Genomic DNA, 22950 nt, shown 5'->3' with positions numbered 1-22950 from the left:
TCTGCAGATCTTTCAAATCTGGAATATATCTACATCTAATAATGTGACTTTTTCTTTCTTTAAAAACTTGTACTAACATCCATAAAAACATTTTATCCTGTAGAATGACTCTGGACTGTACTAATCCCTGTTTATGAACATATGCACTTGAAAAGTAATTAGCTTTTTCAAAATAGAAGGGGGGAAAGCCTATAAAATTCTATCCAATATGATTATAACTACATATATAAAAACTAAAACAGTCATATCTAGAAAATAAGATTGTATCATATAATACACTAACCGTACATGTTAGTGTACGGTTCTTGATAGTACATATCTTTAGCTAGTAAGACTCTTGATGACTTTTTCTTAATACTTTATGTATTTTTCCAATTTTCTATAATGGGAAAAAATAAGGTCCGTTTATGCTATTCTAATGACCTTTTGAAACTCCTTGGATATCATAAAGTAAGAACATCAGAACCATCATCCATTTAAATGTTAAAAGGCAATTCTTCCTCAGGGGAGGAGGGGAAATTGGTTGAAGGTAGTCAAAATTACCTTTAACTTTCAGTTATACTAGGGATGTAATATACAACATGATAAATATAATTTACACTGCTGTATGTTATATATGAAATATGAGTTCTCATCACAAGAAAAATATTTTTTCTATTTCTTTAATTTTGTATCTATATGAGATGATGTATGTTCACTAAACTTATTGTGATAATCATTTCATTATGTATGTAAGTCAAATTATTATGCCCTATACCTTAAACATATACAGTGCTATATGTCAATTATATCTTAATAAAACTGGAAGAAAGAAAGAAATTTTAAAAAAAGGGCAATTCTTGCTATTTAAAATGGATGAGGAGCCCTAATAAAATAGCATGTAAAACAGGAACTAGCAACATGACATATCTGAGAACACACTTTTAACATAATGATAACATTAGTCATATTTTCCTACTGAGTTTAATAATATTACTAGGGAGGAACTGTTGCTTCTTTTTTTCTAACTGACTTAAGTTTAAAGTAAAAAACATATTATATTGCAAAATTATTTGTAGGCTCAGATTTAAGATTCTGAACCAACATAATACAAAGCAGTATCTCAATCAGTGAATGAGAAAGTTAGATGTTAAAGGTGATATTTGGGGAGAATTGATCAGGCACAAAGCATATTTTCTGCTTTCTTTTTTCATCAGTAAACTCTTGTTCATACTTAAAGAATTAAAGAAAGCTTCTTTGTAATGAGATATTTTATTTTAATTCTGACTCCTACCATACCACAAATAGATTTTGCAAATCTCCAAATCAATAGACTTTAGAACAGGAAGTATTAAATAATACAAATTTTTAAATAATTATATAAATGGCATAATTTAATTTCTCAGAACTGTAGTGTCATAGAGAGGTAGTCACAGATGGGGAATTTGTACATGTATTACATAACATATATCTTATCAAACACAATTGCATTGACTGTTTCCATAGTAATGTGAGGGATGGAAATAATAAACAACCCTAAACAGGAAATCTTCCAACTTAACTGACTTCCTGACAGAATGACAAGTGCTATTCATCCTGGTGCCTGTGAAAGAGCCATCCTTTGTCTTCTTGAAGTTTTAACTAAATATAACTGTATTCTATAAAGCAGAAACTAACACACCATTGTAAAGCAATTATACTCCAATAAACATGTAAAAAAAGAAAAAAAAGAAATCTACAAATGTACTACATCATCCATATCATTTTAGTTTATATATTTAAAAAATATATAGTTTATATATTCAATAAAAAATTTTTTTAATAGAAAAAATATAACTGTATTCTAGACTAGCCATGCTTCAATAAAAGGAACATTTTAACATATTACTTATATGACTGTAAATTGGTGGAACAATTTTAGAAAATAATGTTGTAATTTGGAGTTTTGGCCAATGTTCATAGCCTTTAATTCAGTAATTCTACTAGTCTATGTGTAGAAAATAAGTACACAGATGCTTTAATAGCAAAATATTGGAGAAGGCCCTTATAGTCCAATATTTTCATTCATCTTGATTTAGTTGCACAAATTAGAGATTATTGTTATTATGTGGCTAGTTTTTAAATATCTATTTACCCATGTATTTACCACCTTATTTACTATTCCTTGTTACAACTCAGATGTTTCTTCTTGGATCAAACTCCTTTAATGAGAATCTGCTATTAAAATTTACCTTTTTTTTTTCCTTTTATTTTCCTTTTTTTGCCTGAGAAAAGGGAAGTAATGGTTCTCTCTGTGTCATCATATCTTTTCACCACTCATATTTTCCTTCTATTGAATTTCTGTGCTTCATTCAAGAAAGGAATAATTTCTTCAGATCCTTCTTTCAATTTATTATTATTATTTTTTGGCTGTATCTAATCTACTTTTCAACCTTGCATAGAGCAGTGGGTCTCGTTATTTGGATTGTGTCAGAATTGCCTAGAGAGCTAGTTAAGATTACAGAAATAGGAATACAAAAGTAGACTCACTGAAGTAGGATAGGGCCTGGGCTTTTGTGTTTTACCAAGTGATTCTGATGCCACCAAAGTTTGAGAACCACTGCCATTGAATTTTTAAGTTTAATTACTATGGTTTTACTTTGCTTCAAGTTGCATTCGGTTCTTTTTCAAATTTGTCTGGCCAAGTTTGATAGTCCTTTGTCATCCTTTTAATTCCTTCCTTTATTTTTGAAATCTACTGGACACAAATACTTTATATTCTGTGTTTGATCATTATTCTATCTGTGGCCTTTGCAGGTGTGATTCTGTTTTGTTGAACTATTGTTTTTGTTAATTCTTGCTAATGGTGGCTTGTTACCTTGAGTGTTTAGTATTTTTTCATTCTGAACTCATGTTCTTTGGAATGGAATTTTATCTGCAGGGATTAGTTAAGACTTTTTATAAAAGCTCTTTTCCTCCAGAGTGAATTTGCTTTTGCTTCTGCCAGGTGCTTTCAAGCATTGTCACCAGGAACACTGTAAACTTAATTTTTGACTCAAAATTTTAGGGCCCCATAGGTCTGTGAATTAAGATCTCAAACTTCGGTGAAGACAGGCTCAGGTTAGAAATGTTTCTTTTTTCTCTTCCGTCCTGTGAATGGCCTTTATTCCCTTGGTCTACCACTGAGGGGTGGGTTTTTCGTTTTGTTTTCTATTTTTTTCCAGTTAGGTTTTGCTGATCAGGCATCCTGGCTTTGGTGGAGGGAAGTGGTGAGCTCTGATCCTCCCTCTTGCCTTGTGTGGGGCATTTGGTTTCACCTCCTGACCCCTGCCTATGTGGCCCACTGCAAACTAGGGCCCAGGCGAACATAGATCAGCCTACATCCCCCAGACAAAGTTGGTTCCAGTGCTCACTCACACCTGAAGAGTCAGGCTTTTGTATTCCTGGCCTCTGAGGAATTTCCTTATTTTCTTTCCAGCATAGCTATGTATTATTACTACATGTATTTTTTAAATTATTTTTAATATTTTACCCAGCATTTTTAGTTGTATTATCCTGGGAAGGGATTCTATGACCATCTAGTATGCCACATTGCTGAAAATGGAACACTCAAATCTTGGTATAGGATTTTGAAAGTTAATCCTCTAATATAGAGGCAGCATAATTTTGTGAGGAGCAAACATCTAGAATTTTTTATACTTCTGTGTCTGGTCTTAGAAAGAAATTTTACTGATTCAGTAGCAGCTGAAAAAGCTTCTTCACCTAAACATGTTTACTTTGGATATTAGCAGTTTATGGCATTATTTACTTTTCTAACTTTAACTAATGAACTGTTTTCCTTTTATACTTTAAGGAGGTAATTGAGTTCTATGTTCAAAATGAAAATTCAGTAGACAAGTGGAAAAAACCTTTAGTGATTGATAAACTCAAGGTAAGAAAAATAAGAGAACCTTAAAAGTAGAGAATTTATATACAGGCATTTTTTGAGACCTTAGTTTGTTGTTGCTTCTGTTGTTATATATGTAGAGGATAATTATATCATTTATAACTTTTTTAAAAGAAAGTTAAAAATAGAATCTGTAATATACAAATTAGGTTACATAGTGTGTTGTGTATGGTATGTGATGAAGACAGCCTCTTAACATCTGTTCAAATTAAAAATACAATCAGCACTACTCACTTGAGACTGAAGTTGAGGCAGGGTATTTTTCCCACATGGGCTTAATTCAATTTCATGTTTTCAGATTTTAACACATGTTAGAAATTGAAATGGACAAATAGTATATTTGGCATAATTACGCTCGGATGTAGGAGATTTTATAATCGCTGTGATTCAATAAGAAGTACTCAAGTAAGCAAATTTAGTTTTTCAGCCAAATCTAAGGAAGCTTAACTGTTAAGAAATTGTTGATTTATAATGAATTAATAACTGCTTGCACTGTAGAATACAATGAAATAAATAATTTCATAACTTCAAAAGGCATAAATAGCAGTACCTTTTAAAAATAAATAATTTTAGGTCATGATAAATTATGATAAGTCTGGCATATTCATCACCTTGACAGGAAATGGCCAAAGCAGAAGGCCTCTGGAACTTGTTTTTGCCAGCTGTAAGCGGTCTCAGTCAAGTAGACTATGCCTTGATTGCTGAAGAAACAGGAAAATGCTTTTTTGCTCCAGATGTCTTTAACTGCCAAGCACCAGGTTACTACATTATTTAAAAACAGAATTTTTCTCAGATATTTTGAGCAGTGTTTAAAATTTCTCTATTTTATGACAAGGAAGTTTTTCTACACAGTCATTGATTTATAAATTTGTCTATAATTTTACTTTCAGTTACTTTTATTTAAATATTTTTAAAAATGGGCCTAAAGTTCTCATTGGATTATTCTTTTATTAAACATCATTACATTAAGAGTATTAGTGAATAGAAGTCACCACCAAAGGGATTGGCCATATAAGGTTTCCAGTTTTCTAACAGTATTAAACATATCTATGGTTAATTAGAATGGATAGAGTTTTAAATCTTTTGGTTAGCCTCACTATCTCTCCATTTACTCACCAATTATTTATCAGTTGCCTACTATATGCCAAGCACTATTTTAGCAACTATCATGAAATAAAATACACAAAGATTCCTGCCTCATGGAGCTGGCATTCTAAGAGAGACAAAAATAAACAATAGCTAGATTAAATAAGTAATTATATAAGTAAGTTTGAAGATGAAAAGTGCTTTGGGGAAAAAAAAAACGGCAAGGTAGGGGAGCTCTGGAGTGCTGAGGGACAGGTAATGTGTATAACAATTTAAGATGGAAGGCTCAGAATAGGCCTTATTAAGAAAATGACATTCAGTAAAGACTTAAAGAAGGTGAGAGAGTTAATCATGCTGAGATCTGGGGGAAGAGTTTTCATAGCATAGAGAACATAAAATTCAAAGGCCCTAAAGCAAGAGTGTGACTGGTGTATTTCAAGAATAGCCAAGGAGGTCAGTGTGGCTGGGAAAGAATAGCAAAAGATATCAGAGAGGAAAGGGCCTTGTATGTTGGGACTTATAGAGCAGGTGAGTGCTTATACTTTCAGTGAAATGGGGATTTGAGCAGAGGAGTGACAAGATGTCACTTCAGTTTTAAAAGGATCCCTTTGGCTGCTATGTTGAGAATTAACAAAAGGAGAGAAGGAAGTAAGCAGGGAGTCTTGTGATGGTCTTGGTGAGAGATGATGGGGATTTGTTCAAGGGAGTAGCAGTGGAGTGAGAAGTGGAAAGATTCTAAATATATTTTGAGGGCAGAGCCAAGAGGATTTCCTGAATGGTTATGAGGTATTAATGGGGGAGTCAAGGATGCCTTCAAGGACTTTGGCATGAAAAATTGGAAGGATGAGGGAAGGAGGCCAACTTTTCTTTAAAAACGTAATATGGAAGGAATAAGCCAGGAATGTAGTCTTTAGAAGGTGTTTTCAAACCCAATTTGCAGAAGGAACCCCCTAAAAAGCTTTGAAAAAATCCGGATTCAGAGGCTTCATCCCTGGAGATTCTGACTCAGTAGGTCTAGGGTAGACCCTTGATATGTCTTTTGTCTTTTTTCCCCAAAGTTACTGTGGTTATTTTTGATGCTTCCAGTCAAGGACTGGCATTTGATTTGTAGTAGAAGGATAATTGTATAATATTCTATAGTGTCCCTGCACAAGTTAGGCCTCAGTTTTGCCTTTTGTGCTTATTGTATGGCCCTGGTACTGAAGCCTCCCAAAAAGAGTTAGTGAAGCGGGGAAGTGCCCAAAAGAGGTATGTTGGATGTCAGAGAAAACACAATCTAGTTGCTTCTCGAAATGTTTCCACACTGGACTTTGACTCTCATTTCTCGGGAATTATTAAGATAATCCATAAACCTCTGATAATGGTTGAACTTGTCCCAGATATGGTTTTCTCTCTTCAAAACACTGATTTGTCTATTTACTGATGACTACATTTTAATCCAATAATGAGGCTACTGTAAAAGTAAATAAATCTATTCACAGAGTTTCTAAAGATTTTATCTCCTTATGTGTAGCTATTATATCATGTTACATAGGTAACATAATTTTGTGGAAAGAGAACTGGTAGTCTTTTGCTTAAAACTTTTTTTATTGCCAATCATAGTAAGATATATTTTATATTGTGACCCAATATGTAGTGTATGAAGCTGTATGTGTGTGTTCATGGATTGATTTATGGAAATGAGGGGAGAGACATATATTACTGAAAAAAGGCTTCATGAAACAAGTTTCCCTTACTACATGAATTCATATATTTTCCACTGAGTCTAGTCTAATGTATTCTATTTTGATCTATTTTCATTTCTCAGAGAATGCTAGTCATATTCCACTGAATTAATTTTATGACACACTAATGGGTCATAATATGAAAAATAATGCTATAGAAGGCATCCATTGCAGATGCAGCTCTGCCGCTATTTTTCCATTTGACCTATGAACTTGTCACTACATGGTCATAGACTTTTTTCTAGTATTAAAATTTCATTAGTCTATCGGTTATAATATGATACCACCAAACTGCTGAAATTTTAAAATTGGCAAGGGAAATACATTTTCTTTCACCAAAGTATGATAAGCAACTGTCCTCAGCAAACAAGATGTATAAAACCATAGGTAGAAAACTAGGCATTTTCTCTTTGTAGTGGAGATATATTCATGAAGGCCTTTGGGCTATTGTGTTTTAGAGCACTGTGTTTTGCTTTATACAAAGCAGATAAAGAAGGGAATATGATTGATGTTGATTAAATACTTAAGAGTTTTCTTAAGTGTATATGAGATGAATTTCTACTCAAGATACCCAAATTATTTCCCAAATAGTTATAAAATATTATGGGACACATATGTAGTCTTCTGATTTGCCTTTTGTTTTGGTTTGGTTTTTTTGCCCATCAATAAGTCATACAATATTGTATATTGGAATGTTGAAAATAGTCATTTTAATTCTAAAGCTGTTACTAGAAAATTTGGAAGCCTTTAGGCTAATTTGGGGGAAATTTTTTCTTTTTGTACAAGTAATTTATCTAGGCTTTTTTTTTTTTTAACGAACCTATAAATGATAACTTTGGTTTGTCAGATTCTCAGAATAAACTAATTTTTGGAAAGTTTTTATTCAATATTTACCTCATTCGAACTACAAGAAACACTGGATTTAAAACAAGCAAAGAAAACAATGAACTTCATTAATTATAATTCAAGACTCATTTTCTCCCTCAGTTGAAAAGAATTTTAAGCTTGTGTTAATCTACTAGGAATTGTGTGCATTTTAATATAACTTGGGCCCTGTTAGGAGTGCCTGAACAGAGTACAAACATGTTTTGAGAGACTTAGCTCAATTTTCGTAGGCATTTCAATAGCTGTCCTTAATATCATTGTAAGAGACGATATTGAAAAATTCTTCATCAAAATCTTATAAGTAATCAGCATTCAAGAGAAAGGTTTTAGAGAGTATTTTTAGAAATTTGATGGGAATGAAAATCAGAGAAAGGCATCTAGAGCATTTTGCTCCACAGCAGACATGAAGCATTCTTTTTCACCTGAGAGTGATACTGCAGTGTATCATGTATTGCACAATGCCCTCTGAGGGCTGGAGAGGGTCTTTGAAGTTATCTATTGTCATTTTCTATCCAGGGCAGGGATTCCGTGTTTAGCATCCTTGAGATATTACCTAGTACTTTTCTAGGTGGTATGGGATCACAAAAGTAAGAGCAGTGTTAGCGGTAAAAAGACAATAATTACTATGTGAGGTCAAAGGAAGGAGATATTTCTGATTGGGTAGCTGGAGAGTCTTCACAATGGAGATGGCTCAGAAGCAGAAGTTTACTTAGGAGTGACAGGTAGAATTTCACCAGAGAGAAGGCCTGGCCCAAGCAAACATGTGGAAGTTAAAAAGCACAGGGTGTGGTTGAGGAACAGGAGTCTCAGTAATAAGTAATGTTAATTGTTCTCTAAGAGCATTGCAGTCACTCCAAGCAGAGTATATTTGCAAGATAGCAGGGAAAGGTTAGGCCAGTAAATTATTTTCCTCAGTCCTAATTGAGTTAAAACTCAGAGGCATGCTTCATTGGGATGAAGTAGACAAGTGTCTGTGATTCAGAACAAGTTGAATAAATAGGCACCAAATGCCATGTACTTGTAACTACTTATGGCATACCTTCCTTGTAAATTGTATTTACTATTATGTTTAGTCTACGGCCATGCCACCCTGAATGCACCCAATCTCGTCTGTTATGTTTCAAAATATTTTTGTTAGTAAATATTTGCTCTAAAAAGATTCATGTCTGTTATCTATATATAGTTTGGATTTCACATTGATAAATTTTTAAATGCAAACCAAGTGCTTTTCCTTATTACGTGTAGACACAGGGAACATGGAGGTGCTTCACCTATATGGAAGTGAGAAACAGAAGCAGCAGTGGCTTGAGCCTCTTCTTCAAGGGAGCATTGCCTCTTGCTTCTGTATGACAGGTAAGAACAATTCAGTCACATTCTCCCATTGGGCAGCCACTCTTCCCGGTTATTATGGAGGAACTGAAGAAATGTGGGACGTGGCTCTATGTTTCAGGCAAATTTGCCTGTGACCAGAAATGTGAACATGTTTGTTGGAGCCCAATTTTAATTTTGGGCATTTTTAAATGTGCAGAATAAAATTGTCCTCCCCTTTGGGAGGACACCAGATGATGTTTTCTGGTAGCCTGCTTTAGGCATTAGCAGCAGAGTAAACCTAGTTTTATAACCTTTTGACTTGCATCTAAAATTGCCATCTGTGGGTGTTTAAGATCTTTTTTACCCTAGTGTATGAAATATTGATCTTTGTGATAATTTTATATTGACACTTAAAAACTACTCAACTCTGCCATAAACCCAGAAAAATAGAACTTTCACCAGTGTTGGTCATATAGCTCAAATTGTAATCATGTAGGGTAATTAAACTAGGAGCATGTTAATAAAAATGGGTTTTGGTGCATTTGTACATAGGAAACAGTAATTAAGCACTCTTCAAAGGACAAAATCATTGTTCCATATTTGAGTTTAGAATTAAACTCAATTTCATCTGGCCATGATTTTGGCCAGATTTTATTGTCCTTCTCTAACATTGCATACATTTATAATAGCAAAACTGATCTCCATTTAAACCAGTAAGAGGCCTTTATTGAACACCTGCTGTATTGTCTGCAAAGCTCTAATTAATTACAAAATAAGTAGAGTACACACCTCCTTTTCTAAAGAAAGAGGGTTTCTAGTTTTAGAAAGAGAACACATAAAATATCTTAAGGATCCATTCAAAAGAGCAGCACATTAACAAGTGCAGATTACTATGATTGAGAGCTAGCCTGTAAGTTCTAAAATGCAATGCAGTAAAGCAGTCTTGTAAAAGTGTCCTATGGAAAACTTTCTGAAGACATTAAGTGTTGAGCAAGCTTTATAGAATGCAAAATAAATAGATTGGTGAAAGCATTCCTGATGGAATTTGCAGTTAGAAGTTGTTTAAGATACTACAGAAATAGAGTCACAGATGTCAAAAACAAATTTATGGTTACCAAGGGGGAAAGCGGGGAAGGGAGTGGGGAGATAAATAGGGAGATTGGGATTAACATATACACATTACTATATATAAAACAGATAACTGCTGAGAACCTACTGTATAGCACAGGGAACTCTACTCAATACTCTGTAATGACCTATATGGGAAAAGAATCTGAGAAGTGGATATATGATTCATTTTTCTGTACAGCAGAAACTAACATGACATTGTAAATCAACTACACTCCAATAAAAATTAATTTGAAAAAAAAGAAGTTGTTTAAGATACTAAACCTATGGTGGGGAAATCTGGTTTGCAAATATGTAGTACAGATTTTCATTGTGGGAAGTAAAGAACGATTTTGTTTTTTTTTCTGTACTTGGGCCTCTCGCTGTTGTGGCCTCTCCCGTTGCGGAGTACAGGCTCCGGACGCGCAGGCTCAGCGGCCATGACTCACGAGCCCAGCCACTCCGCGGCATGTGAGATCTTCCCGGACCGGGGCACAAACCCGCGTCCCCTGCGTCGGCAGGCGGACTCTCAATCACTGCGCCACCAGGGAAGCCCAAGAACGATATTTTTAATGCACGTTTGATGATTGGAGAAAAGATTGAGTTGTATCCCAAGTCATATATCACTGAGGATGCCAAGAACACAGTTCAGATAGTTGATCTATCTTGAGTTGTTCTAAATACTTCATTTATTCATTCATTTTTCCAGTGCATATTTATTGAATACCTACTATGTGTAGGTTGTAGGAGAACCACGGGGAATGGGGGAAGGGTAGGAAGATGAAAAAGACAAAGATGCCTCTGTCCTCAAAGAGTTCACATTTCTTTAACTAAGGGTCTTTTGTAAGCTAATGGTGTCTGCCTGCCTGTAAATTCAGCCTTTGCTTATTTATAGAGCCCGATGTAGCTTCAAGTGATGCCACAAATATTGAATGTAGCATCCAGCAAGATGGAGATAGCTATGTAATTAACGGCAAGAAATGGTGGTGCACTGGTGAGTATTCTATTGATTCTTCGTGCTAGATACTGTCCTAGAATAATAAGATACATAGTTATTCATTTCATGACCACAGTTCTTTAAATTCTGTCTTTGAAAGCATTTTCAAATTTAGAAATAGTTGATAAAAAGAAAAGTAATTTTAAAACAATGTCTTGATTGGGCAATGTTTATTTAAGAGCAGAAAACGTCTTTTTTTTTTTTTACAGTTTGTGAGAGAAAAAATTTATATTAGTGCACACTATTTTTGACCATTGTCATTTCTATCAAAATTAAATTTTAATAGGGGCATATTACATGGACTATAATAATTTATATATAATTGTTTTTAAAGAGATAAGCAGTCCATATTATTAAAAATAATTTATTGTGGTACATATTTTCATTGTTTAAAAATACAAGTATTTAAGTGAAAAATAAGAGTCTTGGGGCTTCCCTGGTGGTGCAGTGGTTGAGAGTTCGCCTGCCGATGCAGGGGACACGAATTCGTGCCCCGGTCCGGGAAGATCCCACGTGCTGCGGAGTGGCTGGGCCCGTGAGCATGGCTGCTGAGCCTGCGCGTCCGGAGCCTGTGCTCCGCAATGGGAGAGGCCACAACAGTGAGAGGCCCGCATACTGCCAAAAACAAAAAGAGTCTTTAGACATAGGAAAATATATTATTTAGTCAACCCTCAGTAATTGACTCACGTAAAGGGATGAGCCCTTTAGGCAGTTATAAAAATTGAAACCTAGATAAATGTGATTGTCTGAGGATTGCTTCTAGAGTATAAATGATAAATCTAACAGGATAACCAGCTTATTACTAAAGAAAGTTGACATCATAAAAGCAAATTACATGTTTAGAAACTTACCAGTAATATATTACAGTAGCCAGAAAAGCTTTTTATGGTTTTGTTTTTGCTTTTTTTTTTTGATTGCCAATTGTTATTCTTTCTGGAGTTTTGTGAAATCTTTTACAAATTAAGAAAAAAGAAAAAGACATTGAATTTTGCTGCATAGTTATTCAAGTACTAAAATTATGCAGGGAAATTGTTTTTATATTAAAATTTAGATAATTTAAAATAATTATAAATGCCCCTTAATTTAAATTTCTTTAATAATCTGTTTTAGATGACCTAACTTATAGTGTTTTTCTTATGTATGACTGTTACTACTATTTTCCTATATTGTTAATTTTAATTTCCATGTTTTATGCATTTATTTTTTGTTTCCTCTTTTTCTTGGCTTCTACCCCACTCCCCTTCCCCACCCTAACCTCTTCTTTGTTATAAGTTGCCACCACAGTGTTTGAGATTTGAATTTCAGCGAAATGCAGATGTTTGGTCTGAGGGAGAAACCTCATTCATGTGTATCAAAGCAAGAGACAGAGCAGTTTTATATTTAAATGCTGAAAGTACTGGTTGGCTCTGTAGCATCTTCAGAATCGAAAGGAATCTCCTCCACATTTTGTCTTTGTCTTCTCCAGGACCCATATTTCTTGGCAACTTTCATGATGTAGATTTTAAAAGAGTTTCCCATAAAAACATACAGGACCGGGTTGAGGCAGCTGTGAAAGAGTGCAATGCTCTCTGTGATTTGGATGGCAACATCCATACGTTTGCTCATGTCGCAGTTGGTGATCAGGGAGTAGATGATATCTATGGCTTGGCAGAACTTGACAATGTTATAAGGCAGCTGAGTGACAAGGAAAACTATGACCACTGTGAGCAGAATTTTGAGGGGCCGAGATTTTGTAATGTTTGGCATCTTGATGAGCGTCTTTGCCGTGATGAAGTAGCACACTGCCATAATAAGAAAGGGTATTACAAATCCAACGCAGATTTCCAGCATTTGAATTGATGCTTTCATTGATGTTCCTAGGTGGTATGGAAAGATGGGAATGCACCTAGCCTTGTGATTTACTGTATAAAAAACCAGCTGAGGTATACTCAGCAAGATGGCAGCCATCCAGACACAGAAACAGATGAGCCAGCATTGTTTTTGCACTCCCGATTGACTGGGGGCTTTAGTTACTGCCCAATATCTGTCTATGCTGATACAAGCCAGAAACTGCATTCCAGAGACAAAGTTGACCGAGTACAAGGCTGAAGTGACTTTGCACATGATTTTCCCTAAAACCCACCCATGAACTGCATTAACTGCCCAAAAAGGCAGAGTGAATAGAAGGAGTAAATCTGCCACTGCCAAATTCAGGATGTACACATCTGTTTTGGTTCGCCTCTTTTTGTAATGGGCATAAATCGCCACTATTATAGAATTGCCTGCAAGTCCAATGATGAAAGCTATTGTGAAGAAGGCAGGCAGGAAAACTTTTGCAAATTTTCTGACCTCTTCTTTTATACAGATCACTTCATACTGACTATAGTCATGAGTGTCATTCATTTCATTTTCCTCATAATAGTAATCTGTTGACTGGTTGTGTTCCAGCGCCATGGCTCCAATCTAAATGGCAAAAAGAATACAGGATATTTATTTTAATATTTCTTAAGTGGAAACGCTTTTGATCTAGCATATGTTTTATTCTTTTATTAGAGAATAGATTGTTGCCATAACATATGTGAGCCTGAATCTGCCACTCTTTGAAACTCTTTAAAGGAAGCCACATTGGAATATATCCCCAAGAGTAGTTTTTCATCCCTTGTTTTTACAAGTTTGTGTACAGGAGCTGGGATTTACAGAGGGAAGATAAAAATAATACCCTGGGGAATTTTATTAATCATTAAACCCTGTAACTTTTATATATACAACTTTGTGATTCTTACACAGTATATTGACAATAAATTAAATTTTTAAATTAAAATAATTTTAGTTATTTAAAATAAATATTATATTTATGGATTTATTTTAAAATAAGTTAAATATATTATCTCAGCATTTTACTTAATTTTACTGGTTGGCTTTTATAAAACAAAGTCTCCTGTAGTTAGCTTCCCTCCAAAACCTGTCACTACATGCTGATTGTAAACTACTATTTGGTAGCACTGTTGTTCCACTAGTCACCTAAGCCTTCAGCCTGTACCATTCTTGATTTATCTCTTATCTTCATCCCTGATTTCCAGTCAGCCCCTAAATTCTGATTTTACCTCCCAAATAGGTCTCAAATCTGTCTCTTCCTTTTAATCTGTGCTCCTTGACACATCCACACAATTCAACCATCATTATTACCTGGCCTATTACAATATCTTCCCAAGTGGCATCCTACTGTTCTTTTTTTTTTTTTCCGGTACGCGGGCCTCTCACTGTTGTGGCCTCTCCCGTTGCAGAGCACAGGCTCCAGACGCAGGCTCAGCAGCCATGGCTCACGGGCCCAGCTGCTCCACGGCCTGTGGGATCTTCCCGGACCGGGGCACGAACCCGTGTCCCCTGCATCGGTAGGCGGACTCTCAACCACTGCGCCACCAGGGAAGCCCATCCTACTGTTCTTATTCCTCCTTACCACCTCCTTGTCAAAACATTTTTATTACTGCCATCAGAGTGATCTCTCTCTAAAATGTCAATCCATCACTGCTGCTTATTAGCTCCTCACCTGAAAGACACATCCCTTCATCTGAAAGATACAATCTAAGCTCCTTACCATGATACCCGAGGCTCCTTCCATAATGTTGTCCTACCCATGGTTCCTGCTACATCCCTCTACTGTGCACCCTGCACGGTAGACAGTAACAATATTGATTTGCCAGCGATTTTCTGGCACACACCATGCTGCAGCACATGTCTACATCATTACTTATTCTGTTCTTTTATCTGATGGACTATTTCCTGCCCTTCCCTTGAAGGGCCAGTTCCTACCCAGTTAACTTAGATGTCACCTCTCCAGAAGACTTTCCCGATCCAATAACTGTATCTGCATATCTCTCAGAGAACTGACCCCATCCTATGGAAGACATGTTTCTCAGACTACCTTTTCCCTCTGTGCTCTAAGTTCCCTAAGACTATGACCTGTTGGATTTATGTTTATAATTAATACCCGAAGAGAGTGCCAGGCTCACTCTAGGTGCCCAGCAAATATTTGTCAAACTAAAGGTTTTACCAGTAGGTTTAAAGCTATTACTCTAGAATGGAAGGATGATACTCCAGGAATCTCATGTCTCTTCATTAAGTTATTCTACTGTACTGGCTATTAACACCCTGTAGTATTAAGATAAGCTTGCACAGAATTCACAAGTTTTAAAATATATATAATAATAACTTTCAGTGTTTTTATTATAGTGCTGAGTTTTGTTATGCTTTTTCCTTAGCCCTTCTGTCTCCCTTTATCCTTAAAGTTATTTGAAAAGTTCCACTCTGGAAGACTACTTTAGTCTTCGTTTTCTTATATGTTAATTATTAATACGGTAGGAACTTTGTTCTTTCCTTCTCTTTTATCACACAAATCTTGAACCCAGTGATAAGGTATAATATGGCCAAACAGTATAAGATATTAAGGAAAGATATTTTAAAAGAATTAATCATACTAAAAATATGAATAAATAAGCATAGGAATGGAAACTATTTGCAGAAGTGATCCTTCTGGCAGAAACGTAGAAACACATTTAAATGCCTTTGTAATTATCACAAGAATAAAAAAATTTAACAATAAAACAAAGCAGGAAAAAATGATATAGCAAAACCTATTATTAACAAAGTTTTATAGGCAAGTAATCGTATTAAAATAATATTTTCTTCTTGCTATGTTCATATTTTTGTTTTAAGGTTAACATGTATAACTTTTCAAATAGCCCTTTTCTGCACATGTAAACTTTTATGCATACATAAATATACCAAACCTTTGGGCTTAAAAAAAAATCATATACAAGTCTGAATGGAAGAAGAAAGAAAATACCAACCTGTTTCTGTCAGCAGACAGGAGCAGTCTTGAGTGCAGAGAGTAAGATAGAATGACCTCTCTAACTCAGCATACTTTTATTTTCGTTTTATACCCCGCCTTTGTCTTACATCCAGTAAGGCTTTCAGGAAATTTAACCTTGTGAGCACTTGATCTGTTATTTTATGTATAACCATCCTGTGAACTCAAATCCAAGTTCTTAAGTGTCCTAGGTTACAAACTTGAAGGAATTCAATCGCGTTTCAAAAACTACAGACCTTTCGAAGTTTCCACTTAGCCAAAGGGAACAGGAACGTGCCTGCAGCTGAGGTACTGACTGCCAAACCAAAAGAATTCACCAGAGCGCCTCAAGGCAGCTAACAAGTATTTACTTGTAGGTAACATCTAGACAAATACTCTCTAAAATTATTTTGTCTAGGAAAGAAAACAAAAATGATTGTAACCTAGAAAGTTATCTTTGTGAAGACTAAATTATCAAAAACTAAATTCTAAGTAATCATTAGGCATTTATAGTAGAATTAAAATCTTTATACCACATCATTTTGTATTTTTCTTAAACTATGAGACTCCCCTTGGCCTCACTGTACTCCTTATCTGTCCTTGACCCCAGAGTATGACTTTCCCCACAACTTTAAATTCTTGTGCCTTCCTGTAATCTTCTTCAATGGCCAGCTCCAAACTTTCAAAATCCTTCTGTCTGGAAAGGCTATCTCCGGCTATCTCCCCCTCCCCCTACTTCCAAACAAATGAAAGTTAGAGAAAGAAGATAAATGTATGCAGATTTAACCCTTGGCCTTGACTCTCCTTATATTTGCATAACAGTTCCCTTATTTACTTTCTCTAGGCTCAGTCTCCCCCTTCAGAAGTTATTTCAGACCAATGCCATTTTTTCTAAAAGCAACTGATCTAACTTTCCTGTTGATTCACAGAAAAGAGACTCTAGAGCACTGGGGCCTTCATCTTCCCACAGTATGTGTCTGGGGGTACAGCCAACTTCTCCTCCTTGTTATCCACCAGTCTTTGAGAAGAGTTATTTGCATGCAGCTAAACCATCTCACCAAGAAAAAAATGCCTGACCAAATGTAAAATAGATAGCAAGTAGGAAGCAGCCCCATAGCACAGGAAGATCAGCTCAGTGCTTTGTGACCACCTAGAGGGGTGGGATAGGTAGGGTGGGAGGGAGGGAGACCAAGAGGGAAGAGATATGGGGATATATGTATATGTATTAGTGATTCACTTTGTTATACAGCAGAAACTAACACACCATTGTAAAGCAATTATACCCCAATAAAGATGTTTAAAAAATAAATAAATAAAATAAAACACTTCCAAATTGAAAAAAAGAAAAAAATGCCTGGATTTGTAGTGTTAGACATTTTCCATGATGTAAACACTCCCACCGTGGCCAATTTCAGCTACCAATGTGAAGTCACTGAGGGCAAAGTTGCTAAGAGATGAGCATATCAGCCTTCCTCAGCAGACTCTAGCACAATTCTTCCAGAAGAGGCATCTCTTCTCCTTACCATGGCTGATCATTGCTCTGATCTCTTGCTGCTTGCTGAGGGATACTGCTCTTAAATTTATCCCTGCCCTCTCTAGACTCTCTGGTCTTTTGCCTTCTCTTACCTCTTATTCTTCTTTATCTTATGTATTTTGGGGGCAGGAGGAAGCAAACAAGCAACCTTCCACTAAATTCTTAGAATGGCCTACCCTCCATCCCTCATTGCCTCTCTGACTTATTTCCTTCTCCTCCCCTTTGCTTGCTTATTCTGCCAGAGCAACCTCCTTGCTGTTTTGAAATGTGCTAGGCACATTCCTTCTTAGGGCTTTTGTACTGGCTCTTCTATCTGCCTGGACTGTGCTTCCTTTCAGTACTTGCAACGCTCACTCCCTCATGTCTTTCCAGTCTTTGTCCAATCACCACCTTCTCACTGAGGCAACCCCTGATTATTCTATTTAAAATACCCTTCACAAACAAAACAAATGAACAAACATAACAAAACAGAAACAGAGTTATAGATACAGAGAACAAACCGATGGTTGCCAACAGGTGGGAGGGGGATGGGGGAGGAAAGAAATAGATAAGGGAGATTACAAACTTTTTTTTTTTTTTTCTGTACGCGGGCCTCTCACTGTTGTGGCCTCTCACAGGCTCCGCACGCACTCACGGGCGCAGCCGCTCCGCGGCACGTGGGATCCTCCCGGACCAGGACACGAACCCGTGTACCCTGCATCGGCAGGCGGACTCTCAACCACTGCACCACCAGGAAAGCCCGAGATTACAAACTCTTAAAAAGAGATTACAGGGCTTCCCTGGTGGTGCAGTAGCTAAGAATCTGCCTGCCAATGCAGGGAACACGGGTTCAAGCCCTGGTCTGGGATGATCCCACATGCCTCCGAGCAACTAAGCCCACGTGCCACAACTACCGAGCCTGTGCTCTGGAGCCGGAGCTCCGCAACAAGAGAAGCCACAGCAATAAGAAGCCCGTGGGCACCACAACGAAGAGTAGCCCCTGCTTGCCCGAAGACCCAATGCAGCCAAAAATAAATAAATGTATAAAAACAAATACATCTTTGTTGATATGTATACATTTAATACATTAGTCCATAGCATGCATCAAATTTTCAAAAAAAAAAAAGGATTACAAACTTCCAGTTGCAAAATAAATGAGTCAGGGGATGAAATGTATAGTGTGAGGTATATAGCCAATAAGTAATATCTTTGTATGTTGACATATCATAACTAGATTTATTGTAGTCGTCAGTTTAAAATGTTTAGAAATATCCAGTCACTGTGTCGTTTAACAGGAACTAACATAGTGTTGTAGGTCAATTGTACTTCAAAAACAAACAAACATAAAAAAAAGAGATCAGATATGTGGTTGCAAGAGGCAGGTGGAAGGGGAAGGGAATTGGATGAAGGTGGTCAAAAAAGGTACGAACTTCCAGTTATAAGATACACAAGTAGTAGGGATGTAATGTACAACATAATAAATAGAATTAACACTTTTTGTATGTTATATATGGAAGGTGTTAAGAGAGTAAACCCTAAGAGTTCTCATCACAAGGAAGAAAATATTTTTCTATTTCTCTCATTTTGTATCTGTGTGAGATGATAGATGTTCATGATGTATGTAAGTCAAACTTATACAGAGCTGTATGTCAATTATATCTCAATAAAACAGAGGGCAAAAATTAAATAAATAAACTAAATACCCTTCACCTGCCTATACTCCCAATCAACCTTACCCATAGCACTTTTCATGTGCTAATGTACCATATCATTTATATTGTGTTTGGTGTCTAATGTATCTCGTTCTGTATTAGAATATAAGCTTCATCAGATTAGGGACTTTTGTATAATTTTTCATATATAAATATATAGAATAGTGCCTGGCACATAGTAGATACTCAATAAATATTTTGAATTAATAAATAATTCTACTTTCCCTTTTGATTATTGTCCCATTTTACTTGCCCTTGATGCTGTAGTTCTTTAATGACTAATTAAATTTATGAATGAATGAATCAATCAATCAACCAATCAGTGCTTAAGTAACTTATCTTCCACAGACTTATAAATTTAGCAATGCAGTTGGAATTTTAGATCCAGATCTTTAGTCTTAGACGATTTCTACTTTTTCATACTATCCCTTATGCATATGTATAATTCCATGATGTCATCTATTATAGAATTTTGATACATATTTATAGATATTTAAAAGTATCTGTCCTTTTCCTTCATTTCCTCCCCCATGTACTTTCAACCACATACTTTCTTGTAAATAGGATTCCCTTCTTGTAAATCAGTTATAAAGCTATAATCTTTACATCTTTTCAATTCGGTCATTATTTTTTTTTTTTTTTTTTTTTTTTTTTTTTTTTGCGGTACGCTGGCCTCTCACTGTTGTGGCCTTTCCCATTGCGGAGCACAGGCTCCGGAGGTGCAGGCCCAGCGGCCATGGCTCACGGGCCCAGCCGCTCTGCGGCATGTGGGATCCTCCCGGACCGGGGCACGAACCCGTGTCCCCTGCATCGGCAAGCGGACTCTCAACCACTGCGCCACCAGGGAAGCCCTCGGTCATTATTTTTGCTGACTCAAACACATACCTAGCCCTTGGGGCATAAAGGGTCTCAGGATCAAGCTTCCTCTGGTAGTATATAGTGAGTCACACCTGTGTATGAAACATGGTGAAACTAGCTCACTGACTGACCTTTTCCTGTATTTTCCTCCTCAACAGAACTAGAAGAGGTGTTAATAGGGAATACTTGACAACATTTGAAAGTCAATCATAAAGCTTGGAGGATAGGGAAAGGCATCACTTACCTTAGGCAACTTTTCAAAGTATTTACTTGATGCTTCTTTAGCACCTTTTTTTTTTGTACCTCTCTTCCACTTGCCTTCCACCATAAGTTTATTCCAACTGGCTTCTCACCTTAAATTGTCTCTCACCCTTCCTCACCGGTCCTAACATAGCAATGTCCCTTGTTCCTATAGAATCTCTCTCTCCACACCCATTTCTCATTTTCTTCTTGTAGTGCCATTTTTCTCGGTATTAGGTGCTTGGGAAGCAATCTGACTAAACTATATTTTACATTTTCACTGAAAATGTCTTCGATATTAAGATACAAATTGAGCATTATTTAATAATCTTATGATTACTCTTTAGTGTCCGTACTACATATTGAATTCATATTGTATATGAGTTTTTTATTTAGCATTTTTGCTTAAGCATTTTCATGTTATTCAAACTCACTATAAATGACATTTTTTGTAGCTAAATAATATTTTATGTGGATTATCATAATTTGACTTACCTTACTGCTATAGGACTTTGAATGTTTCCAGCATTTTGCTATTACAAATAATGTTATAGAGAGCATCTTTATAGATATGGTATGAAACTGCACTTAATCTAATCTTACTGAGGGATGTTGAAGAATGGGACTAACCATGTATAACTATCCCTTTTCTTATTACACTGAAGATAGCATTCTGTAGAATAATCTTAGAGTTCTTTCAATTAAGTGCATAGAAAGCTTCCTTATTCTTTTTAGAAGGGTTCCATTATGTGGACATACCGTATAATAGTCTCCTATTGATGGATATTGATTTATGCCCAATTCTTTGCAAGTATAAACAATACTACTACAGTTAATAATCTACATCTGTCAGTTCATTCAGAAGCAGCTATACCTGTAGGATAAATCCCAGAAGTTGAATTGGTGGATCAAAGGATAAATGGATCTGTAATTTTGATGGATATTACCAGATTGTACTACATAGGAATGGTATTACTTTGCACTTTCACCAATAATATATGGAAGTGTCTATTTCCCTAGAACGTTGCCAGTTGAATGTGTTATTCCACTACCATCTTGCTGTCTTAAATGACTTGTAACAGATTCAGTACCCTTCCCCTGCCCTTGCCAGCTATGTGTGAGATATTTTCCCTAAATTGTTTTTTGCTTTAATTTTGTTTCTTACTGTACAATAATTTTATACAGATAAACCAGTCAATCTTTTTCCTTTGATTTCTTTTTTTTGTTTTTGGCTGCATGCAGGGATTGAAGCCGGGGCCTTGGCAGTAAGAGCTCAGAGTCCTAATCACTGGACTGCCAGGGAATTCCCACATTTATTTTTGAGGCTTAACATTTCTTTCCCATCCAGAGATTTCATAGATACTAAATTGTTTTTTCTTCTAGTTTTTTTAATGTCTTTTTAAAATAAATAAATAAATTTATTTATTTATTTTTGGTTGCATTGGGTCTTTGTTGCTGTGCACGGGCTTCTCACTGCGGTGGCTTCTCTTTTTATGACACATGGGCTCTAGGCATGTGGACTTCAGTAGTTGTGGTGCGTGGGCTTCAGTAATTGTAGCTCATGGGCCTTAGAGCACAGGCTCAGTAGTTGTGGCGCACAGGCTTTGTTGCTCCGCAGCATGTGGGATCTTCCCAGACCAGGGTTTGAACCCGTGTACCATGCATTGGCAGGCAGATTCTTAACCACTGCGCCACCGGGGAAGCCCTTTAATGTCTTGATTATTTAAATTTTTTAAAAATTTTCAATTCTGATCTATTTTGACCTGATTTTGATCCAACTATATTTTGTAATAGTGATAGCATGTAACATTTATTGAATACTTATTAAATGTAAACCTTCCTAGCAGTAGAGTAAGTGAATTTCAAAGGTTGTTTCCCCTATTAATAATAGCACATATTCCAAGGGCACACATGAGATTGTTTTTTTTCTTAACCGAATGATAAACTATTTCTTTTTTTTAACAAGTGGAAATTTCATTGTAAAATGTTACTTAACTCATATTGGTTTTTTATTCGTATTTGAATTAAAACTAAGTATTAATATTAATGCTAAGACCAAATGAAGTTTAAGTATTTCACCTCAGAAGTTCAATGTTGGTAGAAGAAATAACCTTGAGACTTTGTACATAGCTAACTGCACTTCACATTATATTATTGTTTATATCACATTTTTTTATTGTTACAGACCATATCCATACCCAATAGTCATGTTTTTCTCTACCTGTCATCTTTCCTTGTGTTAGAGAATGATTTTGTTTGATAACCATGTGGTTGTAAGAGCCTGTGAAATTAAAACTCATCAGCAAATATCAGTAAAATGTCCTTTTCAGCCTGACTTAATCCTGGCACTTGAACAGTCTTGAAATACCACAGAGTCTGGATTAAAAACAAAATTATCTTATCTATGCCATCTGTTTTCATTCATGAAGGCCTGTGACACAGCAGATATATTTAGATGTTTTCTGGTCTATTCAGATTTCCTTTAATATATTTAATTTATGACATTTGGTATCCTGTTCATTAACTAAAATAACATGAGAACAAAAACTCCCTTTAGAGGAAGGACATTTCTGTTGCTGCACCTGCCAAATTATGCTTGTAGCTAAGATGAGATGATATATTTGTGAGTTTTCCCATTTTCTGAAACATCAAGGTTAAATCAAAATATTTCAAAATTTACAGCTTATATATTCACCCTTACTTCCTCTACTTAATGACCCCAAAAAGGAGAGCCAATTTAGAAGTTTTATCTTTTAAGAATCTGAATTGTTTTCCATATTAGATTGAG

At 35.8% G+C, this 22950-nt stretch overlaps 2 protein-coding genes across 5 annotated transcripts in view; one reads left to right on the top strand and one right to left on the bottom strand.

The window, feature by feature from the left end:
* ACAD11 (acyl-CoA dehydrogenase family member 11) overlaps window positions 1–22950 on the top strand; it is an 88683-nt gene that overhangs the window by 39385 nt on the left and 26348 nt on the right. For all 3 annotated transcript variants that reach the window (XR_004349574.1, XM_032629600.1, XM_032629601.1), the window contains 4 exons: window positions 3812–3889; window positions 4524–4662; window positions 8845–8952; window positions 10913–11011. Coding sequence is in view for 2 of the 3 variants with exons in the window: in XM_032629600.1 (XP_032485491.1) it covers window positions 3812–3889; window positions 4524–4662; window positions 8845–8952; window positions 10913–11011 (424 nt within the window). In the remaining variant the exon portion in view is untranslated. The remainder of the gene's footprint in view (window positions 1–3811; window positions 3890–4523; window positions 4663–8844; window positions 8953–10912; window positions 11012–22950) is intronic.
* ACKR4 (atypical chemokine receptor 4) overlaps window positions 11618–22950 on the bottom strand; it is a 45420-nt gene continuing 34087 nt past the window's right edge. Inside the window, exons 1-2 of one of the 2 annotated variants that reach the window (XM_032629609.1) lie at window positions 15841–15971; window positions 11916–13456 (exon numbers count right to left, since the gene is read on the bottom strand). In XM_032629609.1, the coding sequence (XP_032485500.1) occupies window positions 12395–13447 (1053 nt within the window). In that variant the 5' untranslated portion in view covers window positions 13448–13456; window positions 15841–15971 and the 3' untranslated portion in view covers window positions 11916–12394. Of the gene's footprint in view, window positions 13457–15840; window positions 15972–22950 lie in introns of those variants that run through there. The other variant, XM_032629610.1, reaches the window with a different exon arrangement.

The sequence above is a fragment of the Phocoena sinus genome, chromosome 4 (assembly GCF_008692025.1).
Source record: "Phocoena sinus isolate mPhoSin1 chromosome 4, mPhoSin1.pri, whole genome shotgun sequence".
Classification (NCBI taxonomy): Eukaryota; Metazoa; Chordata; class Mammalia; order Artiodactyla; family Phocoenidae; genus Phocoena; species Phocoena sinus.
Note: the sequence above shows the minus strand (reverse complement) of the source record. Positions and strands in the feature narration are given on the sequence as shown.